This window comes from Haliotis cracherodii, unplaced genomic scaffold (assembly GCF_022045235.1).
Source record: "Haliotis cracherodii isolate W230 unplaced genomic scaffold, xgHalCrac1.p SCAF_5, whole genome shotgun sequence".
In the NCBI taxonomy this organism is placed as follows: domain Eukaryota; kingdom Metazoa; phylum Mollusca; class Gastropoda; order Lepetellida; family Haliotidae; genus Haliotis; species Haliotis cracherodii.
The window spans coordinates 29196419-29217964 of NW_027266308.1; the positions used below are offsets into that span (position 1 = coordinate 29196419).

Below are 21546 nucleotides of genomic sequence, written 5' to 3' on the forward strand. Positions count from 1 at the left end.
ACATTACAAGAATACCGCTTTTGAACATTTTCTTCAGTTTAGTTTTGCAGAGCCAATGCCAAACTGCATCCACATATGAACTGAAGGCAAAATATATGTAACATCAGGTGGTGAACTTCCCCCAAAATTAAATGACAGACACATGACTCCAGTTATTTACATTTATTGCTGCCATGTAGGATGTTATACAATAAGAATGTATACAATTGTGAGACAGCACTGATCACGCAGCGGCCATCAATAACAGGGAATGAATGAGAATCAAGTTCTGGTAGGCCAAAGAAATGATGTGTTTGACTGAGGAATTAAGAATCTTCATGTACAAAAATGAAAGTCAAAATTGACATAATATGCAAAATGCATTTTCTAGTGATGAATTGAATATGAAAATGATTGTTACCCACTTATTTACACTGGAATCTTAAAATAACGATGTCTGTTATATCTGAAATCATTCATCTTTCCCAGAACATGACCAACACCGGTAACATATCATTACAGACTCTGGTTTAAAACAAATCTTGTACACATGATAGTCCAGTAACAACCAGATAACAACACAAACCCCATGGTAAGAATTGTCAAATGACGTTTTCGGTTTTAAACAATTTCCAGAAACATGCATAAATGTCAAGTCCTTCCTTGACAGAAGATACCATCTGGAATAGTGTGAACACAGACATTTCTTTGACACATCTCAAAAGTATTTCAAAATTACTGATGGGACAAGAACTGAAAATATTTGTGAATATCTATACAGGTGGTTTCAAGTTCCCACTCTGCCTAGAGCAGTTGACATAACATCCTATACCGACAGTAATAGTTGTCTCTCTGCACGTCGCTCCACAAGCGATGTCACACAGCACTTAGAGAATAATACAAACATTCTCGCATTCAGCAGGCAGGCATTCTTCTTTCATGTATCCATCCACTCACAGACAAGTATAAAAGGTTCAGCCAGTTTCACTTGACCAATCCTAGTTTCTTGGCTTCTGTCTCATACACTAATAATCTCCACATTTTGACCACAAACACTTCAGCTTCTTCATCCAGAACCTGAAAAATAACAGCATAATTAATTAATTTGAAATTTGCATAAAAGACTTAAACACAAAGTAGTTAATGAGAGAGAGCTATTGCTTTCATTATCACAGTTAGTTACATACCAGCAGCGTCATATTCACGTCAAACTGTAAATAATGAAGCACTAGCCAGGCAAACATCAGGCCACAATATCAATCAGCCAGGTCTCAACCATTCGACCAACTGCTCCTCATCCCCACAGGGAACGTAGATCATAAAGCTATAACACAAGCAGCTCTCAACTACAGCTGATAACTACATAACTGAACTCAAAATATTTATTTATAATATTCAATTTAAGACCACTCATCAGCATATAATGCTTTATTACCCCTTTGTAATGGCTGGTTATTAAATTCATCAAACCATCAATGAAGCGTGTGATTGAAAGTGAGTGAGTGAGTGAGTGAGTTGGGTTTAACGCCGCTTTTAACAGTATTCCAGTTATATCACGGCGTGTCAGCTTAATGTGGGAGGAAAGCCTGAAGTGATGCAGGTCTCAGATGTTTATCACTTCGGTGAAACCCACGAGCACGGGTATGGTGCTGACAAACCTAGAAACATAATCGGGGTGAACCGGGATTCGAACCCACAATCATAGGTTTCTGGCGTGTCCAAGGGATGCAACTCTGCACAGCAAATGGCGGCGCCTTAGACGACTGGGCCACTCGTGCCCCCGTGTGATTGAAAGAGTTGGGTTTAACACCAATTTGAACAATATGCCAATAATATCACGGTATGTCAGCTTAATAAGCCAATGTATATTTCTAAAGGCAACTAGGTATGTGCACCTACCATTGCTACATCATTCTGTATACTCTGTGGTGTGCTCCTGGCAACAACCTTTTGACAGATGAAGTCCGTCAGCGTAGGTTCCTCCTCTCCAATGTACTCAATGATCTTCTTGTTCACCCATGGTTTGATGCGCTTGTCCATGAGACTCTGAAACAGCACCAGCAGCAAAACAGTCAAAACATGTAGTTCTGTTCTGTCACACATAAATTGAAGGCTAACATGAAATTTATTTCCACTGCTTAGTCTTTTGGTTTTGGTTTGTTGTTTAACGCCGCACCCGGCAATATCCAGCTATATGACGGCAGTCTGTAAATAATTGAAACTGGACCAGACAATCCAGTGACTGACAACATGAGCATCGATCCACACAATTGGGACCGATGACATGCATCAACCAAGTCAGTGAGCCTGACCACCCGACCCCGATAGTCGCCTTTTACGACCAGCATAGTCACCTTTTACGGCAAACATGGGTTGCTGAAGACCTATTCTACCCCGGATCTTCACGGGCCCACTGCTTAGTCATATTTAATGAACAGATTAGTCATCACTGACAGATGAATATGTGAGTGAGTGAGTAGGGTTGGGTTTCATGCTGCTTTGAACAGTATTCCAGTTATATCATGGCATGTCAGCTTGAGAGGGGGCAAAACCTGTGATGCAGGTCAGATATTTACCAACCATGACAGGTATGGTGCTGATGAACCTTGAAATGTAATTGGGGCATACCAGGATTCAAACCAACGATAATCATAGGTAACTCTGCACCGCCAAGTGTGGCACCTTACACGATTGGGCCACCCGTGCCTCAAGTAAATTCATGAACAAACATTACAATATTTCCACAATCTCTTTAGTACTAACATATTCACAAAAGTGCTCCTTTCCAAGTGACTTTGTCTTACCTGGTCCACAATATTCCAATCAAGTTTGTAGTTGAACAATTCATCTTTGGCTGTGGGAATGCTTTCAATAAGGTGTTTAATGCGCTGTCGCTTTTCCTCTGCAGTTGATGGCTTCTTATCCCCCTTCTCTTCATCATAATCCAAGGGAATCAACTTCCTTTTCTTTGAGTCCATACTGTCCTCATCATCTTGATTAAATACATCCCCCACTGTAAGCTTCTTCCTCTTAGTGCCACTGCCTTCACTTGGACTTGCTGAGCCTACAAATAAACCATGTAAAGAACTTTATCAGGTTATCGTTCATTTCTTTGAAGTAAGAGTGAGTGAGTGAGTATTGTTTTACGCCGCTTTTAGCAATATTCCAGCAATATCACAGCGGGGGACACCAGAAATGGGCTTCACACAATGTACCCATGTCGGGAATGTACCCATGTCGGGAATCGAACCCGGGTCTTCGGCGTGACAAGCGAACGCTTTAACAACTAGGCTACCCGACCGCCCCCTCTGAAGTAAGAGCTTTTGTTTCAAGGTACAAGCAAAGAGAAAGAACTAGCAACACAATATAATCAAACAACTTTTTTTAAAATCAGTTTACCATAAAAGGCAATTTGGCAGTCATGAAGCAATCTGATTTAAGGTATTCTTTGGGAGACTGAACATCACTTACTATATTTGAGTGAGTAATATGAAAAATAAGTAATTTTTCCCGATTAACATAATTACTTTACAATACGCTCATGGTTATTACAAACATTCTTTTCCTTCAAACTAGCAGACAGAATAACATACCAAGCTTAAGACCACTAAAACCGAGCTTTGTAGGTTCATCTTTCATGGCTTGACCCAAGATGGGTGGCTGGCTGTCATCTGAGTAGTTGACACTGGGGAAGCTGCCTCTAGTGTCTTCATCTGATGAACTAGCTTCATTTGATGGGGGTGATGCTTTTACTTCCACTGGCTTCAATGTTGGTTGCATCTTAGATTTAGAATCTGAGTCTGAGTTGTGGACAACTGGTGGTGGGGGTTCCTCCTTGACCGGCTCCTTCTCTGGTGTAGAGGGTTCGGATTCTTGAAGATGTAGTCGGGGCTGCAGGTGCTCCTCTCGTTCCTTCTCCAGCTACAATCAGAGGATAAGAGCTAGGATTGCGTTTTTGCATGACACGTCAGCTTAACGTTGTCAGAGTGAGTGAGTATGGTTTTACGCCGCTTTTAGCAATATTCCAGCAATATCACGGCGGGGGACACCAGAAATGGGCTTCACACACTGTACCCATGTCGGGAATCGGGTCTTCGGCGTGACGAGCGAACACTTTAACCACTAGGCTACCCGACCGCCCCTAACGTTGTCAGAAATCCAAAAGCGGCTCAGATAGAGACGTTTACCATTTATATGAAACCCACAAGCATAGGCATGGGCCTGACAGATCAAGTATTATCATTGCAAATCAATGTCACAACCAAAAGAAGCAATTCTACACAGTGAACCATGCTACATAAAAATACATAAAGGTTATAGGTTCTGATTGTTAAAAGCTTAGATTGATATCTTGAAAAAGCTAAGATCTGTAATCAGGGCAAGAAGTGGTTGGTTATACTAGCAAGTGAGTCTACACAGTTTTTAGCAACAGTCAAGCCATATAATAGCTGTTGAAAAAACACCAAAGGAATGTCACCGTAAACCAACAATATTGGAGAGGATTTTCCTTGGTTCTCACAATTTCAAGTAACATGCTTCAGGGAACAGCTGATATACATTTTCATCACATCTAACAAAATGTATTGGGAACTGGGACATTTCCTCTCCCATGAAATCCCAACATCAGGATAACACTATAGACTCTTCTATTCATACACTAAAGGATATTTTGCAAGACAGATTACAGTAATTTTTCACATTTCTGTTGTATGCAGTATTACAGATCGTCCTACCCTAGCCAGTTCTGCATCTGGATCAGGGTGACCCTCCTCCATGAGTTTCCTCCGAAGTTCTTCATATTCTTCCTTCTCTCTCTGTCTATCTCTCGAGTCAGCTTCCTTTTCCTTCTCTCTCTCCTTCAGTCTTCTAGCTAATGCACTGCCCCTGTAAACATAAATTAATGATATAACTTTCATGAATGAAATTGTGATCTTATTGTATTTTCTACATGTGCAAATATCAACATGACTAAGGTCAATTTTCCTTTAAAAAAGTAATCTTTTATGGATGTTTCGTGTCACTCAATATGAAAACAAAACATTTTAATCACTAAATCCATACATAGGTCAAATTGTATCAAAGGCAACTTAAGTTTGAAAAGTACAAATATTTTTAGTATATTCACCATGGACAAATATAGATTAAAGATCAAAAGACTCCTTGTTTCACACTTACTTGAAATACTTTGGGTCATCTCTGAGATCATCATAATCTTCCAAGAATTCTTTCAACCTTCTTGCTTCCCTTTGCTGAAAAAACAGATCAGAGATGATCATCATAGAAGGCATAAGAAAAAACCAATACCTCAAACAGTACCAGTTACATGCTTGGTCACATTTACCTTGAAAGTAAGTTACATTGGTTTCTTGAAGTAGATGATTTGTTACATCTAGTGTAAACTACAGAATGAAACAATTCTGTAGCCTTACCACTGTTGCTACCTATGAGTTGGTTTGTCTGAAGCCTGTATCTATATGACACCCCCAGGTTTCCATGGACAAATCAATCTTTCTTGGCAGCTGACTTAACCATTACTATGCACTGAATCAACTCGGGGGTTTACCTTAAAGAGAATTAACTCTTCAACTCACCTCTTCTGCTTTTCTCTCCTCTTCTCTCTCCTTCTCTTTGTCATATTCTCGAGATTTCTTCCTTTCTCTTGCCTCCCAGTTTTTCAGTCTCTGTTAAACAAAAACATTCACATACATAACTTGCCATATATTTTTTGTATAGTGTGTACATTAGTTAAATGTGTTTTAAGTATTTGAGTCAGTGGAGTTAAAATTTAGGTTCAAGTCAAGACATTACCACTATTAAATTGTTTAATAGAAAGCTGTGGGGCTATTTATATATCTTACTGGTTGGCAAATGTTTTCAAATATGAATTGAACTAACCTCCTGGTATGCTGCCTCCTTCTCTCGGAGCTTCTTCTCCAGCTTCCTTCTCTCATAGGCTTCTTCCTCTTCCTCCAATTCTCTCTCCTTCCTCCTGAACATGCATTACAAATTGAATAACACTGTGCACAATGTTCAGTGAGTGAGTGAGTGGGTGAGTTGGGTTTAATGCCGCTTTTAACAGTATTCCAGTTATATCACAGCGTGTCATCTTAATGTGGGAGGAAAGTCCGAAGTGATGACGTTTACCACTACTGTGAAACCCACGAGCACGGGTATGGTGGTCACAAATAAAAACATCGGGGCGACCCGGGATTCAAACCAACAATCATAGGTTTCTGGCGTGCCCAAGGGACGCAACTCTGCACAGCGCATCACGGCGCCTTAGATGACTGGGCCTACCGTGCCCCCCTGCACAATGTTCAATTGGTGGACAAATCATGCCACTCAATTGGATTTTCATACGTCATCTGCCCATCTTACAAATCAAGTTTTGATTTCATTTTATAAGTCTGGATCACCTGATTTTGCCAGACATATATCAGTATAGAGTATCAGAGGTGGTTTTCAAATTCTTTCATTTCAAAATTAGATCCCTTTGATAGAGGGTGACCAAATCAATTTCTTGCCTGAAATGATATCTCACCTTTCTCGTGATCTGTCTCTGGATCTGTCACGTGATCTAGATCTTCGTCTGGATCTTCTCGGTGATGGCGACCGAGAACGGGATCGGGTTTTTTCTCTTAGGGCCTTCTCTCTTTCCCTCATTCTTTCCCTCTCTTTTTCTCTCATTCTCTCCCGCTCACGACGTCTTTGTTTATCTTCAGTCCGTCGTTCACGCTCTGTGGTGTCCGCATCTTCTTCCTCATCCTACAATATCGAGCAAACATAATTCTTAGTAATAAGTCTCATATAGACAAAGAAACACATATTCCCAACGCAATCAGAATATTTACATGTCAACATAAATGACAGCATTTTAAGACTTATGAGCTGATCTTAATTGTGATTTTGTCGAAACCTTCAGACTGACGTCACAACTAAACTCATCTCAGGATGTCTGACCCATACCTTGCAAATGACAAAGTTTACTGAACCGAACCATACATTTTCTGATGAAAGTGAAAGAACATGCACATTTACGACCGGCACAGAAATATGAACATGTGACATAAAAAGATGGTGAGCTTATGGAGGTAGGTTTCTTGTTTACGAGGAAGACAATCTCAGTGAACACATGACTGAAAAGGACACCACATGAATCAGATCGATACATCCAAGATGAAAAAAAACCCAAAACTTCTTACAGTTTTGACCACGTTGAGGTTCACATCTGAATGACTCATCAATTACTAAATAACATACAAGTAACCACGACACAGCTTTCAAGCTGTTTAGGTTTGGCGATTATTGTATAGATTTCATCAGTTTTTATTACAGGACAATGGGATGTGGTATGCAAAGTAACACAGGAAACGGTACAGATATAGACATATGGACTGACAAGAATGAATGCTGGTGAATCTATCAGTCAAACATTCTCATTCAGTCAACTGGCCAGACTGAATGGCCACATGTGCATATAGAGATGTTAATGACAAGAGCAAAATGCATAAAACCACGCATGTCTGCTTAAAGTTAGCAAACTACACTGATGGTAAGTGTACTTCTCTGACCCGCTCAGCTGTCTCCCGACAGTCTCCACTTCAACTCCTGTTAACAAAGTATGGCTAGCAAATATCCTTCAATCAGGTAGCTGCTAGTAGATCAAAAAAGTAAACGTGTTATCCCCAAACACCCACCCCAGCAAAGAGGATAGAAAAGACAGAAAACATTCCCCACCCACTTGTTTTTCAACAGGTGCTGTAATGTTTGTGTGACTACTAATACAACACATACACGGAAGGCTGAAACAAAAAGAAACCTGATAAAGCAAATACCGACACAAAAAAGATTTGTGTCACATCTCTCTACCAACTTACCCATCCATACACAACCATCTCGGCAGTAGAAATTAACTGAGATTTCCATTCAACACTTGGCTTTAACCAAGCTTATATCTGTGAAGAGATTTACCCTTGAGCTCCTGAAAAGTGTTCAACTAATACCTGTCTAAATAAATATGCAAAGAGTAAATACAACAACAGTAGAAACAAAAGCCACTAACCTCAACATCTATCTGCCATCACCAAGATAATCAACTTTCAAAAATAATTTTAGGGGCACTAACCTTATTTTTATCTTGCAAGGTGGTCATCCGAGTCACGACAGAAGAGCTAATATGGGTATGTTCTAAAGCACAGGTGTACCTATTACATGGTTCCAGGAGCAAATATTGTACAAATGTGATGTAATACGGCTTTGTTTTTGGAAACGTTCCATGGACAGGAACAATTACATCAAAATTAGCTTAGTGAAGATTACAATGAATCTTTACATAAGACCATGCATACTAACTGATAGAGATAACCGAAACCATGACAGCTCTAAAAGGCAACTACGAAGAATCTACTCGGCGCGTCACTCACCCATCTTGAGGCATCGAGGGATATGCGTAACATATATCACAAACAATATTGTGGCAACACTTACCAAAAGGGGCCTTCAATATATTTTTTTACAGCTATTCATGTTGCTCAGATGCTTGCCAGATAGCAGAATCTAGTGTTTTTAGGTAATGAAATACAGCCTATTAATTTCAAGTCAGATTAAAACGGATAGTAATTGCAAAGCAGTATTTAATTTCAGCTTTTTTGTCTCGGCAATCTCATAACAATAAAGTTTAAGATGGTCACTTATACGCAATGAGAAGCGCAAACAAGTTTGAATGACACGAATACATTAAGTGTAACAAATCAATTAACCAATTTTCAAATCAGGAAGATTTCACGCAACAGGATACATCTGTTGAATCAACAAACATACATGGATCAATCATGTCATTAAATATCTGTGAAGCTGGAATTTTGGCATTATTTGAAAGGGAAAGATTCTCATGTCCTTCTTGAAGAGTGCCATTTAAACATTCCCATTTGTCCCAATTACAAAATGCCAAGATTCCAAGTCCACACAGACCTGTATTGTTTGAGACAAGTAAGAAGCATGATTAAAGAACAGATGGGTTAGGTCATATAGTTACCTTGTGTAAATCACGAAAGGACTGGATTTCTCTGTTTATTATCTGAAGCTTGTCTTCCTCCAGTTCCATATCATCAAGACCCTAAAATAAGCAGAAGATGATGAAACTATGATGAAACCACACAGTCTTTCTTTAATATACATGTATTCATTTCTTTAATACTGCCCTACACATACCGTAAACATGTTTAACTCTTTCAACACTGTAAGCCGGTACACCAGCCAAGAAGCTTCAAGTCCCCAGACACTGCAGGCAGGTCTACCGGCCAAGCCGTAGTCACGTCAAAATAGTATATAGTTTTATGAACCTACCTGTCATATCATATATTAATTAAATCTATCACATTTCACAATGTCTGAAATACGTACTCCATTTCAATTTATCATTTTTTATCCCGCAATGTTATTTAAAATAAAAAATTTCAAACACTTCAAAAACGGGTCCACATCAAACATGTCAAAGAGCAAAGTAAAGATGTTTCAAGAAAATCTTTAAATATAGTATACAAAATAATAAATAAAATCAACAAAAATGTATGTTAAAGTTGTCAAACTTATATTTATATTATTATTTCCATCTTTTTGTGTGATCGCGTGTAAGTCAAATGTAGACAAATGTAATGTAAGTCAAATGACATCTCCGCTTTAGTCGCCTCAATTTATCAGCCCAGACACAATGTTTAATGCCCAAATATATGCATGAAAAATCTTTGTCACAGCTCGTGACCTAGCAGCACGATACATCCACAAAGTTCGATATTTTTCATATAGATCGCAATTTCCTGCTTAAAACGTTCAGAATAACACATTTTAACAAAAGCCTTTCGTCAAAATCTGAAATTCATCATACACAAGGACAGTACCATTGCTGTAATTTGATTGGTTGCCTTAGGTCACATATTTTTTTTATTTACAACAAACTTAATTAAGTTGTAAATGCATTTAAATAATGTGATAAACATAACTTTCATATGAATAATCAGTAGGATTAGACCTTTCAGATGGTGTAGAATATGTAGTAGCAAAGATGTTTTACAAGCAGATGTTTTCCTTGATAAATGTTGGCTTCCATCTATCACACAAGAGTCTCTGGGAACTCGGTGTCACAGCAGTAAAAGCTTCTGGGCGACTGGTGTTGAAAGAGTTCACATCCAAGTGACAAAATAAGTTTAGAGCTATGAGCAGGAAAACCATTGGTTAAGAGCACTTAAATGATGTCTTATACGCATCTTATAACATTAAGGCATGACAGTAAACATGTTAAACTGCAGAAGATCAATGATACAAAAACTTTGCCTTACCGTATCTGCTATGATTCCCTTGTCTTCCTTCTTCTTCGGCCTCTCTTTCGGTTCTTTGTCTTGTTCTACAATGGAAGTGGAACCATACAATCTTGAGTTGTAAGCATGACAAGTTCAGGGCAAGGTTAGACACATAAAATGACTTGGAGGAACACACACCTTTAGATTTGAAGATCTACAGGTGACAACATTGTTTCCTTAGACTAGATTTTAGTGAAGCCCTGAATTAGAAACCAGTACAGGAAGAAAGAAACCAGTAAGTCAACAAGTTCAGTGATCAAGAACACTGAGACAATTTGCATTGTGTCTTCATTTTTTTAAATGACAATTTTAAAACTTTCTTTCAAAATAGCTTTCAAGAAATTATAAGCATAATATATAAGTCACAATTGAAGATATCCATGGGAAAAACACCCAACTCTACAAACATTCAATGCCTGCTTACCAGAGTATGAAGGTTTTGATAATTCAAATGTATATTCTCTCATGATCGCCTCCAGACCAGCTCGGGCCACTCGATCTTCTCTCTTTCCATCCTCATCGAGTTCATCATCATCTTCCAGAGGTTTTGTTTCTTCCTCACCCTCCTTCTCTCCATTAGACTGTTTATCATCACCATTCTCGGAACTGGCCTCCTTTGCCTTCTTTTTCGCTCGATATTCATCTAGCAATGTCTTTGTTTTGGCATCAACTTTAACCTTGACAAAACAAAAGATTGAGATAGTAACACTGCTACAGCATTTTAGTCAGATCACAGAGTGTCAGCCTAATGTGGGATGAAAGACCATAGAGTTTCAGGTCTAAGTGGTTACCACTTTGGTGAAAATCTTAAACGTAGGTATAAATATGTCAAGACAGAGAACACCACCAAGTGCTTCCCTCAAATATCTAGATCTTGGATTGCCAAGGAAAACAGTTAGACAGAGAATTGCAATGCCCCAGACAACTGGGCACTGACCACCCAACTGGAGACTCAAATCTCATATTAGAAATAAAAAATTCAGAATAATACTGATGTTATTTAACATGGGTTCATTTTTATCCATTGGTCTCAGCAAGACATAACTTAATGTACTCACAACTAATTTCTTATCTGCAATATTCCATTCATTGAGCAGTCGAATACATCGCAATGTGGCTTCTGGGTCTTCATATTCACAGAAACCAAAAGCTGAAAAAAGATACAATATTCATAGCTGAAATTGTAACGTAAATTAATATGTCGCTATGTCAGTGAATTTAATTGCATCATGTAGATTTTTAGAACATACTGCCATGATCCACCCATGATCTTGAACTGAGATTTCATTGCATCTATACAACAGGATGTAGCAAAACACTTCCAAGTAGCAACAGAAATTATTCAAAAAAATACACAAAAATACCTTGCAATTTTCCTGAAGCACCTTGAACTCTTTTCCAACTGAGCACATTTCCGCACCTCTGAAATATATAAAAAAAAGGTTGTTTAATGGAACATAGGACATCTTATCTAAGGTATTAGGATTGATTCAGGGTTAGAAATTGGCACTAGTCCTATGGTCCTTGCCAAACTGCCCAATGGTAAAGGTATCATAAGGACTAGTAGAAAATTGCCATTTTTAAGGGTTTTGCTATTTGTTATCATTATAAGGACTAGTGGATGAAAACTGTAAGTTTCTAACGCTGTTGATTGAATAATCAGTTTATTGCATTTGGCCTAAAACTTATCAGTTAGATAATGAACCTACATTATTTTCAAATCAAATCAAAACAACTAGACTATCCAGTGATTTATCTAGGATTCCAAACTAAGTAGATATCTACCCATGACAGGCAAATTGGGGAAAAATCATTTATTTTGTTCAAAATTGGGATTAAAAAAAAAGTTTTTTTATTTTCCTAAATTCTGAGATAACATCTGCTGCAGACTTGGAGCCAAATATCGGCCTTTGAGCAGGTCCAAGTCAATTGATGCTATCACTAATTTTGGTAAGCAGAACCATAACATGAAATTAGATTACCATAATGACCAGTGGCAGAGAAGTTCATTTTGGATTGTCCTTAACAACTTGAGGAATGAGGATGTTCCAAACTGGCTATTTTGTCTTAAAATCAAAAGCATGTATGCACACAGTGCTTAGACATACTGTACTCTTAACAAAGAGGTACTGTTAATCTGGAAACTTTTGGACCATGAATGCGAGTTTCAAACCCGCTTTTGTGTTGGTTACAACTACACATAAGAGTAACTTTCCTTTTGGTTTGAGTAGCAACGTGAGAAAATGGCCGTCTTTGAGATTGTTAACAATACTTTATTCATTTCTATTACATTGATTAATGAAATTATCAAGCCATACAGCTGGTTTATTGCTATCGCAATAACTATACATACATGTGCTGTTATACCATAGTAGACAGAGAAGGTTGGAGTAGCGTTTTCATCTTCCACTGGCTTATGTCTGGTGAGTGAGTGAGTTGGGTTTAATGCCGCTTTTAACATTATTCCAGTGTCAGCTTAATATGGGAGGAAAGCCCAAAGTGATGCAGGTCTCGGAAGTTTACTACTTCGGTGAAACCCACAAGCACGGGTATGGTGCTGACAAACCTCGAAACAAACTTGGGGCGAACCGGGATTCGAACCCACAATCATAGATTTCTGGCATGACTAATTGTGTAAATACACACAGAATTTCTTTGGAAACACGACCTCAAAAGTACTTGGTGGTATGACAGTGACCTTAATTATATACAAATACATGTTATGTTAAGTTTAAAAACCCAAACTCAATGAAAATGTACCATCATCATGTTTTGTTGGTTGGTTGCTCTAACGTCACACTCAACAATATTCCAGCCATATGATGGCACTCTGTAAAAGTTTGGAGGAGACAGTCCAGTGATGGACATAATGACCATTGATCTACCCAAATGGGAAATGATGACATGCAACAACCACTATGTCAGCGAGTCTGACCACCCCATTCTGTTAGTCATCTCTTAATCAAACACATCAAAATTTCAAATTCGGTAATCATGGTAATGTTAACAAAGCATGTTAAAATGGCATACCTGTAACATCTGTTTTATCATCATGTCAGGAGCCCTGTCACTGATGTTGCCTATGAATACTGTTGTGACTGGTGGCTTCTCATCTTTCTTGTCATCCTGAAACAGAGACATATCAACCAGTGTCCCAAATTCAAAGGGTGTTTGTCACTGCCCTTATGATAAAAGTTAAAGTTTTGAGGAATCACAAGATAAAAGTACAGCCCTAGGAGCAAACCTCAAGGACCCTCACCAACAATATCGAACACTGAACAAATACAGTGAAAAAACTACTGCTAGTGTTGTTTTGTCTAAGCAAGAGTACATCTGACAAATATATAGCAATCACTACATCCTTTTACATAACCAAGGTTGTTTCTTTACACCATTCCTTTTTAATAATAATAATAATAATAATAATAATAATAATAATAATAATAATAATAATAGATCTGTAAAGTGCCTAATATCCATCGACAGTTGCTCACTGGCGCTGTGACAAAGTTAAAATGTAATGTCTATGTACATTTGCCATCAATCAGGAGATCTATTGAAAAGCTGAAGTGAAGAAGTGGGTTTAATACTCAGTGTGTAGCGCAAAATGCAGAACAGACCACTAGACATAGTATTGTGCAGATTGTGCTGAACTTAAAACATCAAAGTAAGTGTAGGGCCTCCCTGTTTTTAAATACCATGTGTAAAGTTCCTATCTCGAGGTATGGTGTTAAAGTCCATTACAAACTGATTGACAAAGTGCCATGGCATGAGCTCAGACATCTTCATTGTCTACTATTCATGATTCACACAATCAAGAACACATTTGTATTGTTCATGTTGGTTTGCAGCTTAGTTGTTGACCATGTTGACAAGTATCCTCATTATTTCCAGTGTGCGAATATCTAGGCAAAGTCATTAATTGAATATAGAAGTCCAGTTTCCACCCTTTCTGAAAATAGGCTTGAATTTTCATGCTGGATTGTGTCGCCACCTGTGGCTATTACGAGTTAAGTCCCTGCTATTGACCAATAATGTAATAAAAATGGCCTTACCCTGTGAAGTGCATCAAATCACTTCAGCCTCTGTCTAAAAACATGAAAGGATTTGCAAAATATCTGTTGACACCGAGATGGCTGTACACATGCTTTGCAAATCCTTCAGTCGACCGACATCTGCATGTTGGAATCAATGTTGTTTACAACATGTACAAACTGGATGTCAAGTTCGTTATACAATTTTGACTGGATTATGCATAAACTATTCTTTGATAGGCATTTAGGAGTTGGAGTACTAAGTAAGGTTAAGATTTATGGCTGAACCACTTCTTTAATACAATTAAGAGTGACATTTCGGTGTAGGTACTAACACCATTATCAAGCAAGTGATGATGATAACGGTGTTAGAACCTACACCGAAACTTCACTCTTAATTGTAATAAAGAAGTTGTTCATCCTTAAATGTTACCCTTACTTATATGCATAGACTCATTAGTCCAGGAAAATGTAACTCCAGAATTCCAGCCACGATCGGAATGGGTGGAAACTTGATTTTTTATAGTCAGTTAATGCCCTTGCCTCAGGAAGATGTCCATATGATGGTAACATGTAAACAGCTAATTATGGCCCAGACAAACCAGTGGTTGATACAATGACCAATCTAATCCCACTAAGTAAAGTAAATGTGAAATCAATCAAACCACCAACCCTATCCATCCAATACATTTAAGTCACTTCTTACAAGGAAAAGATACTTGGGCCCAATTTTATCCACACAGAGCTGATTATTACAAATTTGTGTTTCATTAGAAGTGATTCCGTCAAATTGGTAATATTCAGACCTGACAAGCAGTGAGAGCCTTTGACTGTGGATTGTTACCTTTGGTATCTCCTGGGGAACAAGCTTCTTGGAGGACTTGACATTGTTCTGATTTGATGAGCTAGATGATGCAACAATTGGTCTCATCATCTGCAGATAAATAGACAAATTGATGCAAAAACGTCATAAGCAGATACGTCAATTGTATAAATGTTTCAAAGTAAAATCGAACTGAATATGATGAAAACACAAGTACAAGCATGACAAGTAGGGAACTAAAGTACTCAAGGAAATGAAAAAACCCCTGTTTTTTCGACCTCAGATCTTAAATGAATGCAGTTAATATACAAAATATGTAAATATTCAAACAACTAAATTAGTACTAATTGGTCCGTGGCACAAATACAGCGTATCAAATGTTTTTATGCCTTTTTACACGTAAAAGTGTGTAAAAATGTGAATAAAACAGACTTTTGTGAAACAGGGCATAACCAGGTGTAAGTAGATCAAGGTGACCTATGACACCTTGACGACATGTGAGAACAGGTGCATAATGCCTATAGTCTGTTTCTGCTATGTCAGTTTGGACTTAGTTCTATTTTTGAATGTTGAAAGTGCCGACAAATTACCTCCTGTAAAGTACATTTTGTATTTTTCACCGAGATCAAACTTGCAAATCCAGACTAGTACCTTTCGAGTTGTTTTGTTATTTCGTATTTACAGCTACGTAACACTTTGTGTCGATTTTTAAATTGAGAAAAACAGGGTTTTTTTTTATTTCCGTGAGTACTTTAGTTCATTTCACAAACCATATGTTCATATTTGCTCAACATGCTTAAACTGTTAATTAGAGAGCCATGATACTAGACTACATCGGACAGAGAGCAATAATGAAAGTTTTTGGCCAAGCAATAACTTAGCGATAATGACCAAGTAGTAGGCGAGTTGAAATGGGGATTAACGTTGCATTCAAGATTATGGCACTTACATAGCAACGTGTGTGTATGCGTGTGTGACTGCTTGGCAATTTTATAGTGTGCCACTGCCTTGCTGCAGTTAAACATGAATACCCCACTCAGACAAAGTACTCCGAGCCAACCAGTCCTTGTTTTAGCCCCTAGGCAGGGTAACAAAAAGTACCATCTCTTAACATCTATTAATATGCACGGCCTGGGATCAAAACCTGGATCTCCCGCTCACCAGGCGGGAGCTATACCACTAGTTCACTGAGGTGACTGACAAGAAGTAGAATTCAATACATAAGAAATACCGATAACTTACTGGAGGTGGTGCCATCATTCCCATGCCCATTGGCATCATGCCTGAAACAAAACAAAATTAGCAATGAAGGCAGGGGAAGATACGAAAGTGCAGACCTGGTAGTAGGATTTCAATTATAGAACTTTTGATCTTGGTTATCCTGTACACAGGGCATTTGTGTTTATTTTATCTTCTAATCTGAAGTTAATAATCTAAACACATGTAGAATAATAGGTTAAATGGTACCTGAAATATGGCATGGTAGAAACAGAGTTAAAACATATTTCAGTTATCAATATTTTTTCAAGGCTTCAAGAATCATTATAAAAATCTGCTTGCCCAGGGTTAGATCTAAGCTGCATTTTTGCGGCATTGATGCATTAGTGTAATAATTAATGCAACAGAGCTGGATATCGTCGGGCCGTAGGGCGCAAGCATATGTGTGATGTCTAACTAATAATAATGATAACTAACACACTTTCACTTTCCATGTAAAACTTATTCCGAGTTTTACATTACGCGTATAGGTTGGTTTGTAATCCTTTCCCCCCAGACTGATTCATAGCTTTCTAATGACCAATGAAATTTTTTCATAAAGCTCTGTCTCATTCTGAGAATGTACAGTAACAAATATCATTGTCCTGTTTTAGTTCAGTGTTTTCAGCATCATGCCCTTATTATTGTTCATGACACAATGATATTATATCAGTGTTCCTGTTTACTGGTAACTACGAGTAAAATTCGACTTGCATCAGAGATTCATACGACTATAAGTCCCTGTGGACCGGCAAATAAAGCACCTCATAAATCTTTGCTGCTGGACAAAACATCCATGAAAATCAATATCATGAACATAGTATATTTTTCAACTGAAGTCCGCTTGTCTGTTATCATCAGGCTTTTCCATTGTCTATTTTGTCTACATTGAACATGTGGAAAGAATTAAGAAAAGGAAATTTTCATAGTTTATTTTTACAAAGTCAGGTAGTGTTTTTTTTGCCAGTCCACTGGCCTTGAGAGTTTCAAAAACCAGTGGGAACACTATATATGTTGTATAAACATGTTTTATCAACCGTTAATGTCTTATGTTTACAATGTTGTCTTGTTTTTTCAACAAAAGGTCTGTGCATGGTAAGGGTGTTTTCCAATTCGCTTCAACATGTGGAAATGGTCAGACATTGCACGTTTGTGACAGTTCAATGAGTTGTGTCTTGGGGATGGGGGGCGAGGTTTATGGTAGGTAGTATTGCACCCAGATCAGGTGGGTAGCAGGGTATGTGGAAGCTCTGCCCTATTTTTTAAAAAGTACTGATTTAACTTTAATTATTTACTGATAGACTAAGTAGACTTAATATCTAAACATGCTGTTTGAACGAAATACATCTTACAGAATTATATGTAGTTACGCAAGTTTCTTGTGATTTTCATGATTACAGGCACCCCATTTACTGCATGCCCCACAATATTCATGAAAAGGCCCCCAATATTCACATAAAAAAACAATCTCTCACAAGTGGCATATTAAATGAAATTGGATTTTGCAAAATAAAATGAAAGGACATAATTCACAATTTCAATTGTATTTACAGTTACACTAGGCATTTTTACATATGCAGAAATGAAGATTATAGTGTGTAATTGTCTCATAAAAAATGGAAATAGCAATCAGCTGTACACACACATCTGTGATCTATTGGCGACAAAGTTAAGGACCCAACATACATTATGTAATAACTCCAAATAATTTTTATTCAATGATTGGAACGAATTAAATCTGAAGCTATTTTGGTACCAGGAATAATATTTGTTTGTTTGTTGCACTCAGCAATATTCCAGCTATATGACAGCTGTCTGTAAATAATTGAGTCTGGACCAGACAATCCAGTGATTGACATCACGAGCATCATTCCACGCAATTGAGATATGATGACATGCATCAACGAAGTCAGCGAGCCTGACCACCCGATCCCATTAGTTGCCTCTTGCGACAAGCAAAATCCCCTTTTATGGCAAGCATGGCTTGCTTTAGACTTATTCTACCCTGGATCTTCAAGTGTCACCAGGAAAAATAAATATATATTGTTATTGTAGTTGCTGCTTTTACTTCATTTATTTTAAATAAAAATAATCACAAGTGAAGAACATTGGAATATTACTAGTTGTCACTATGTATTAAACCATCTCACTGTTTAAGGTCAACTATTTAATGTTTGCGACAAATGACTACGCCATCCCACAGTCTGCCATTTTCGATCACAGAAACAACATATTAACATACAATAGTAAATAACACTAACTATGCCTTATTATGAGCAAAAATGACATTTATGGTGTATGTTACCATTCTCTGACATTTATCAAACTACTGTTCGTTTCAAGGCGTCAATATTGGTAACAAGATCGAGGCTGCTGTAAACATGGTAAATAACGATGCGTTAATGCAATCTGGCATTCCACAATTGATTTTGTCGAATACATATGGAATGAATTCTTTAAATGAATATAATGAAGTAGATTAAAAGCATCAAGCCAGATAGTTAAACAGAACTCTCCATATAACTATAGCATCATAACAGACCCAACATCTTATTTCAGTACAGATTTGTTTATCAAATTTATCTAAATTATCAACAAGCCCTTGGCCTGAACTTGAAATTCACCTGCCTTGGGTATCAGGCAATGGACTTTTTTTTAACCTGTTTACATTAATAAATTACAATATATTGATACAACTAGCATGACTAGAATAACAAATGATTTACATACCCATAGGAGCAAAGGCATAGCCTGATTGATGCATCATCCCCGGGCCCATAGGAGGCATTCCTATGGGCTGTCTTGATGGGAAGGACATGATTAATATCTGCAAAAGTCAAGAAATTATCAGAGAAGAAACTTAAAGGATGAAGAATCAGAGTCTTAATAAATTATCCATTACTGTATTCAGGCTGACATACTTGTAGTTCACTCCACATGCTGCCATCTTCCAGAGGCAAGAGAGTTAACTGACTTCAAAAATCCAGTTTCCACCCTTGTCGAACTAGGCTGGAATTCCTAGGCTTGATCATAGCGCAACCAGTGGTTATTACGAGTTATGTCCCTTCTAAGCCTCTCCTATGGACCAATCAGATTCCACCTCTCGTATCACTTGCATTTGTTTTAAACAAAATGGCTGTGCCTAGTCAAGACAATCTGATTGATAATCAAGACCTATATTGTGATAAAACAGGTCTTACATCGCTAAAGTGCATCAAATCACAAGAGCACCTTGATCAAAAACATGAAAAGACTTGGAAAATATGTGTTGATGAGTTGGTGGTGCACATGCTTTGCAAATCCTGCAATCGACCGAAATTTGCACCACAGTTTACTAACCGGATTTCGATCGGCGATTTTGATTGGACTATGCATAGACCTGTTAGTCCAGCCAAAATGTAACTCCATAATACCAGGCTAGTTCGACAAGGGTGGAAACTGAACTTATATAGTCAGTTAACTCTCTTGCTTGGGAAGATGCATGCTGCAGGTTATAATGTTTTATCTGATCATGTATTGGTTGTTCATAACTTAGCTAGAGACAAATGGAACATGGATTTTCAAGAGAGGTCACAATTTTAGTAAGAATTCAAATCAGTGAACAGTGTTAAAAATTAACATAAGACTGCTTCCAAAAGAAAAGTATAATTCAGGAAGGACTAGTGACATTTGTGCTACCAACTTTATTCATTAGGTACATGACAACACTGTATCAGGTCACAAGGAAATTTTTTAAATTGTTTTCACCATGATCATGAAGTTCACCTGCCTGTTTGTTTACAAACATGTAAACACTCAATATCATAACAATGCTCAGGTGAAAACCATTTGTTTGTGTTCGTCAAAATAGTGTAAACAAAAATCTCAGTATGACAAGCAAATGTCTTGTTGTCATTACTGATGTGAACCCATGAACATACTGACATTTCATTATTAATTCCCAGACAAAGTATATTTCACTTTTCTTCTGCAGTGTTCTTCAAATATTTCTTCTTACTTGACCCGTCATCATCATGATAATATGTGAACAAACAGGCAGTAGTGGCAATGACGAATGTTATATCAATTTCATAAAAACCAGGATGTGCACACCATGAAAAAACAATCAGTAAAACAGAATCGTAAAATGTGACACTTCCGATCATTGTCATTAAAATACAAGCAAATGTTTGCGACATGCGAACCTTTATATAGGGCTATGTCATGTGTCACTTTTCTCATATCCCTAGTTCTGTGCAAAATATGGATTTGGGTCTTAATCTGTAGTTTTGCTAACATGTGAATATTTGAAACATTTCTATATCTCAGATCGTTCTCAGTAAAACTTCAACTTGTGACCCCTTCCTCAAAATTTATAGTATACAAAATCATAACCTCTGGCTAGAAGTATTAAAAAATAATTTATGTAATACTTAAACATGATGTGGAACAACAAACGTTTGTTCCGGTTTGGGGACCCAAATACTGCAGTCTATCCACAAGTCACAATGTATAATCAAGTTCCAAGTCACCTGAACAGTGAATATCTAGGCCTAACTCACACATATCTAAAATAAATAGTTGCGCTTAAGCATATAAATTGCCTATACCAACGAGACCCAATATAATAAACAAAACCTGCACGTGTTTAATCAATAATCATGATATTTTGTGAACTAGATCATGGTCATGGTCTGTGAGCATTAATTTTTCATAATTTTTTAATATTATTAATGTCATAAAGGAGTCGAAATCTGATACGCATATTCTCACTAAAGATAGCTGGAAGCAACATAGCTGACATCGTTGATAGCAATATCAGGGAGCTGATCATTAAATTTCGGATCATAAGAAAAGATCGAGCGTTAGCCCCTAGCAGCTTATCGAAAATGAGAGGCATGGCGACAAACGAAATCGGGACATCAATACAATACCCAATTCCAAGTTACGAACACATGCATCACAAACTGAGGCAACTAACTTAGAATCAACGTAAAATCACATGTTAAGACATTTACTCCATAATTACCTTTTAAAGCAACATCAAACCGGCAAAGTAACCACGATTACTGCGACTTCGGCCAAACACAACAAATGCAAATGGCTGCACCACTGCAGT

At 37.6% G+C, this 21546-nt stretch overlaps 1 protein-coding gene across 1 annotated transcript; it reads right to left on the reverse strand.

Moving 5' to 3' along the window:
- Positions 1–147: 147 nt before the first annotated feature.
- LOC139444409 (RNA-binding protein 25-like) lies at positions 148–21546 on the reverse strand. The gene is made up of 19 exons (XM_071225381.1): positions 21457–21546; positions 19179–19275; positions 16434–16474; positions 15213–15302; positions 13365–13460; positions 11699–11756; positions 11393–11484; positions 10759–11011; positions 10314–10378; positions 9014–9094; positions 6521–6744; positions 5875–5968; positions 5571–5660; positions 5155–5228; positions 4713–4863; positions 3573–3900; positions 2784–3043; positions 1879–2025; positions 148–1056 (listed from the first exon to the last, which is right to left on the reverse strand). The coding sequence occupies exons 2-19, from the start codon at positions 19264–19266 to the stop codon at positions 964–966; spliced, it is 2325 nt and encodes a 774-aa protein (XP_071081482.1). The 5' UTR covers positions 19267–19275; positions 21457–21546; the 3' UTR covers positions 148–963.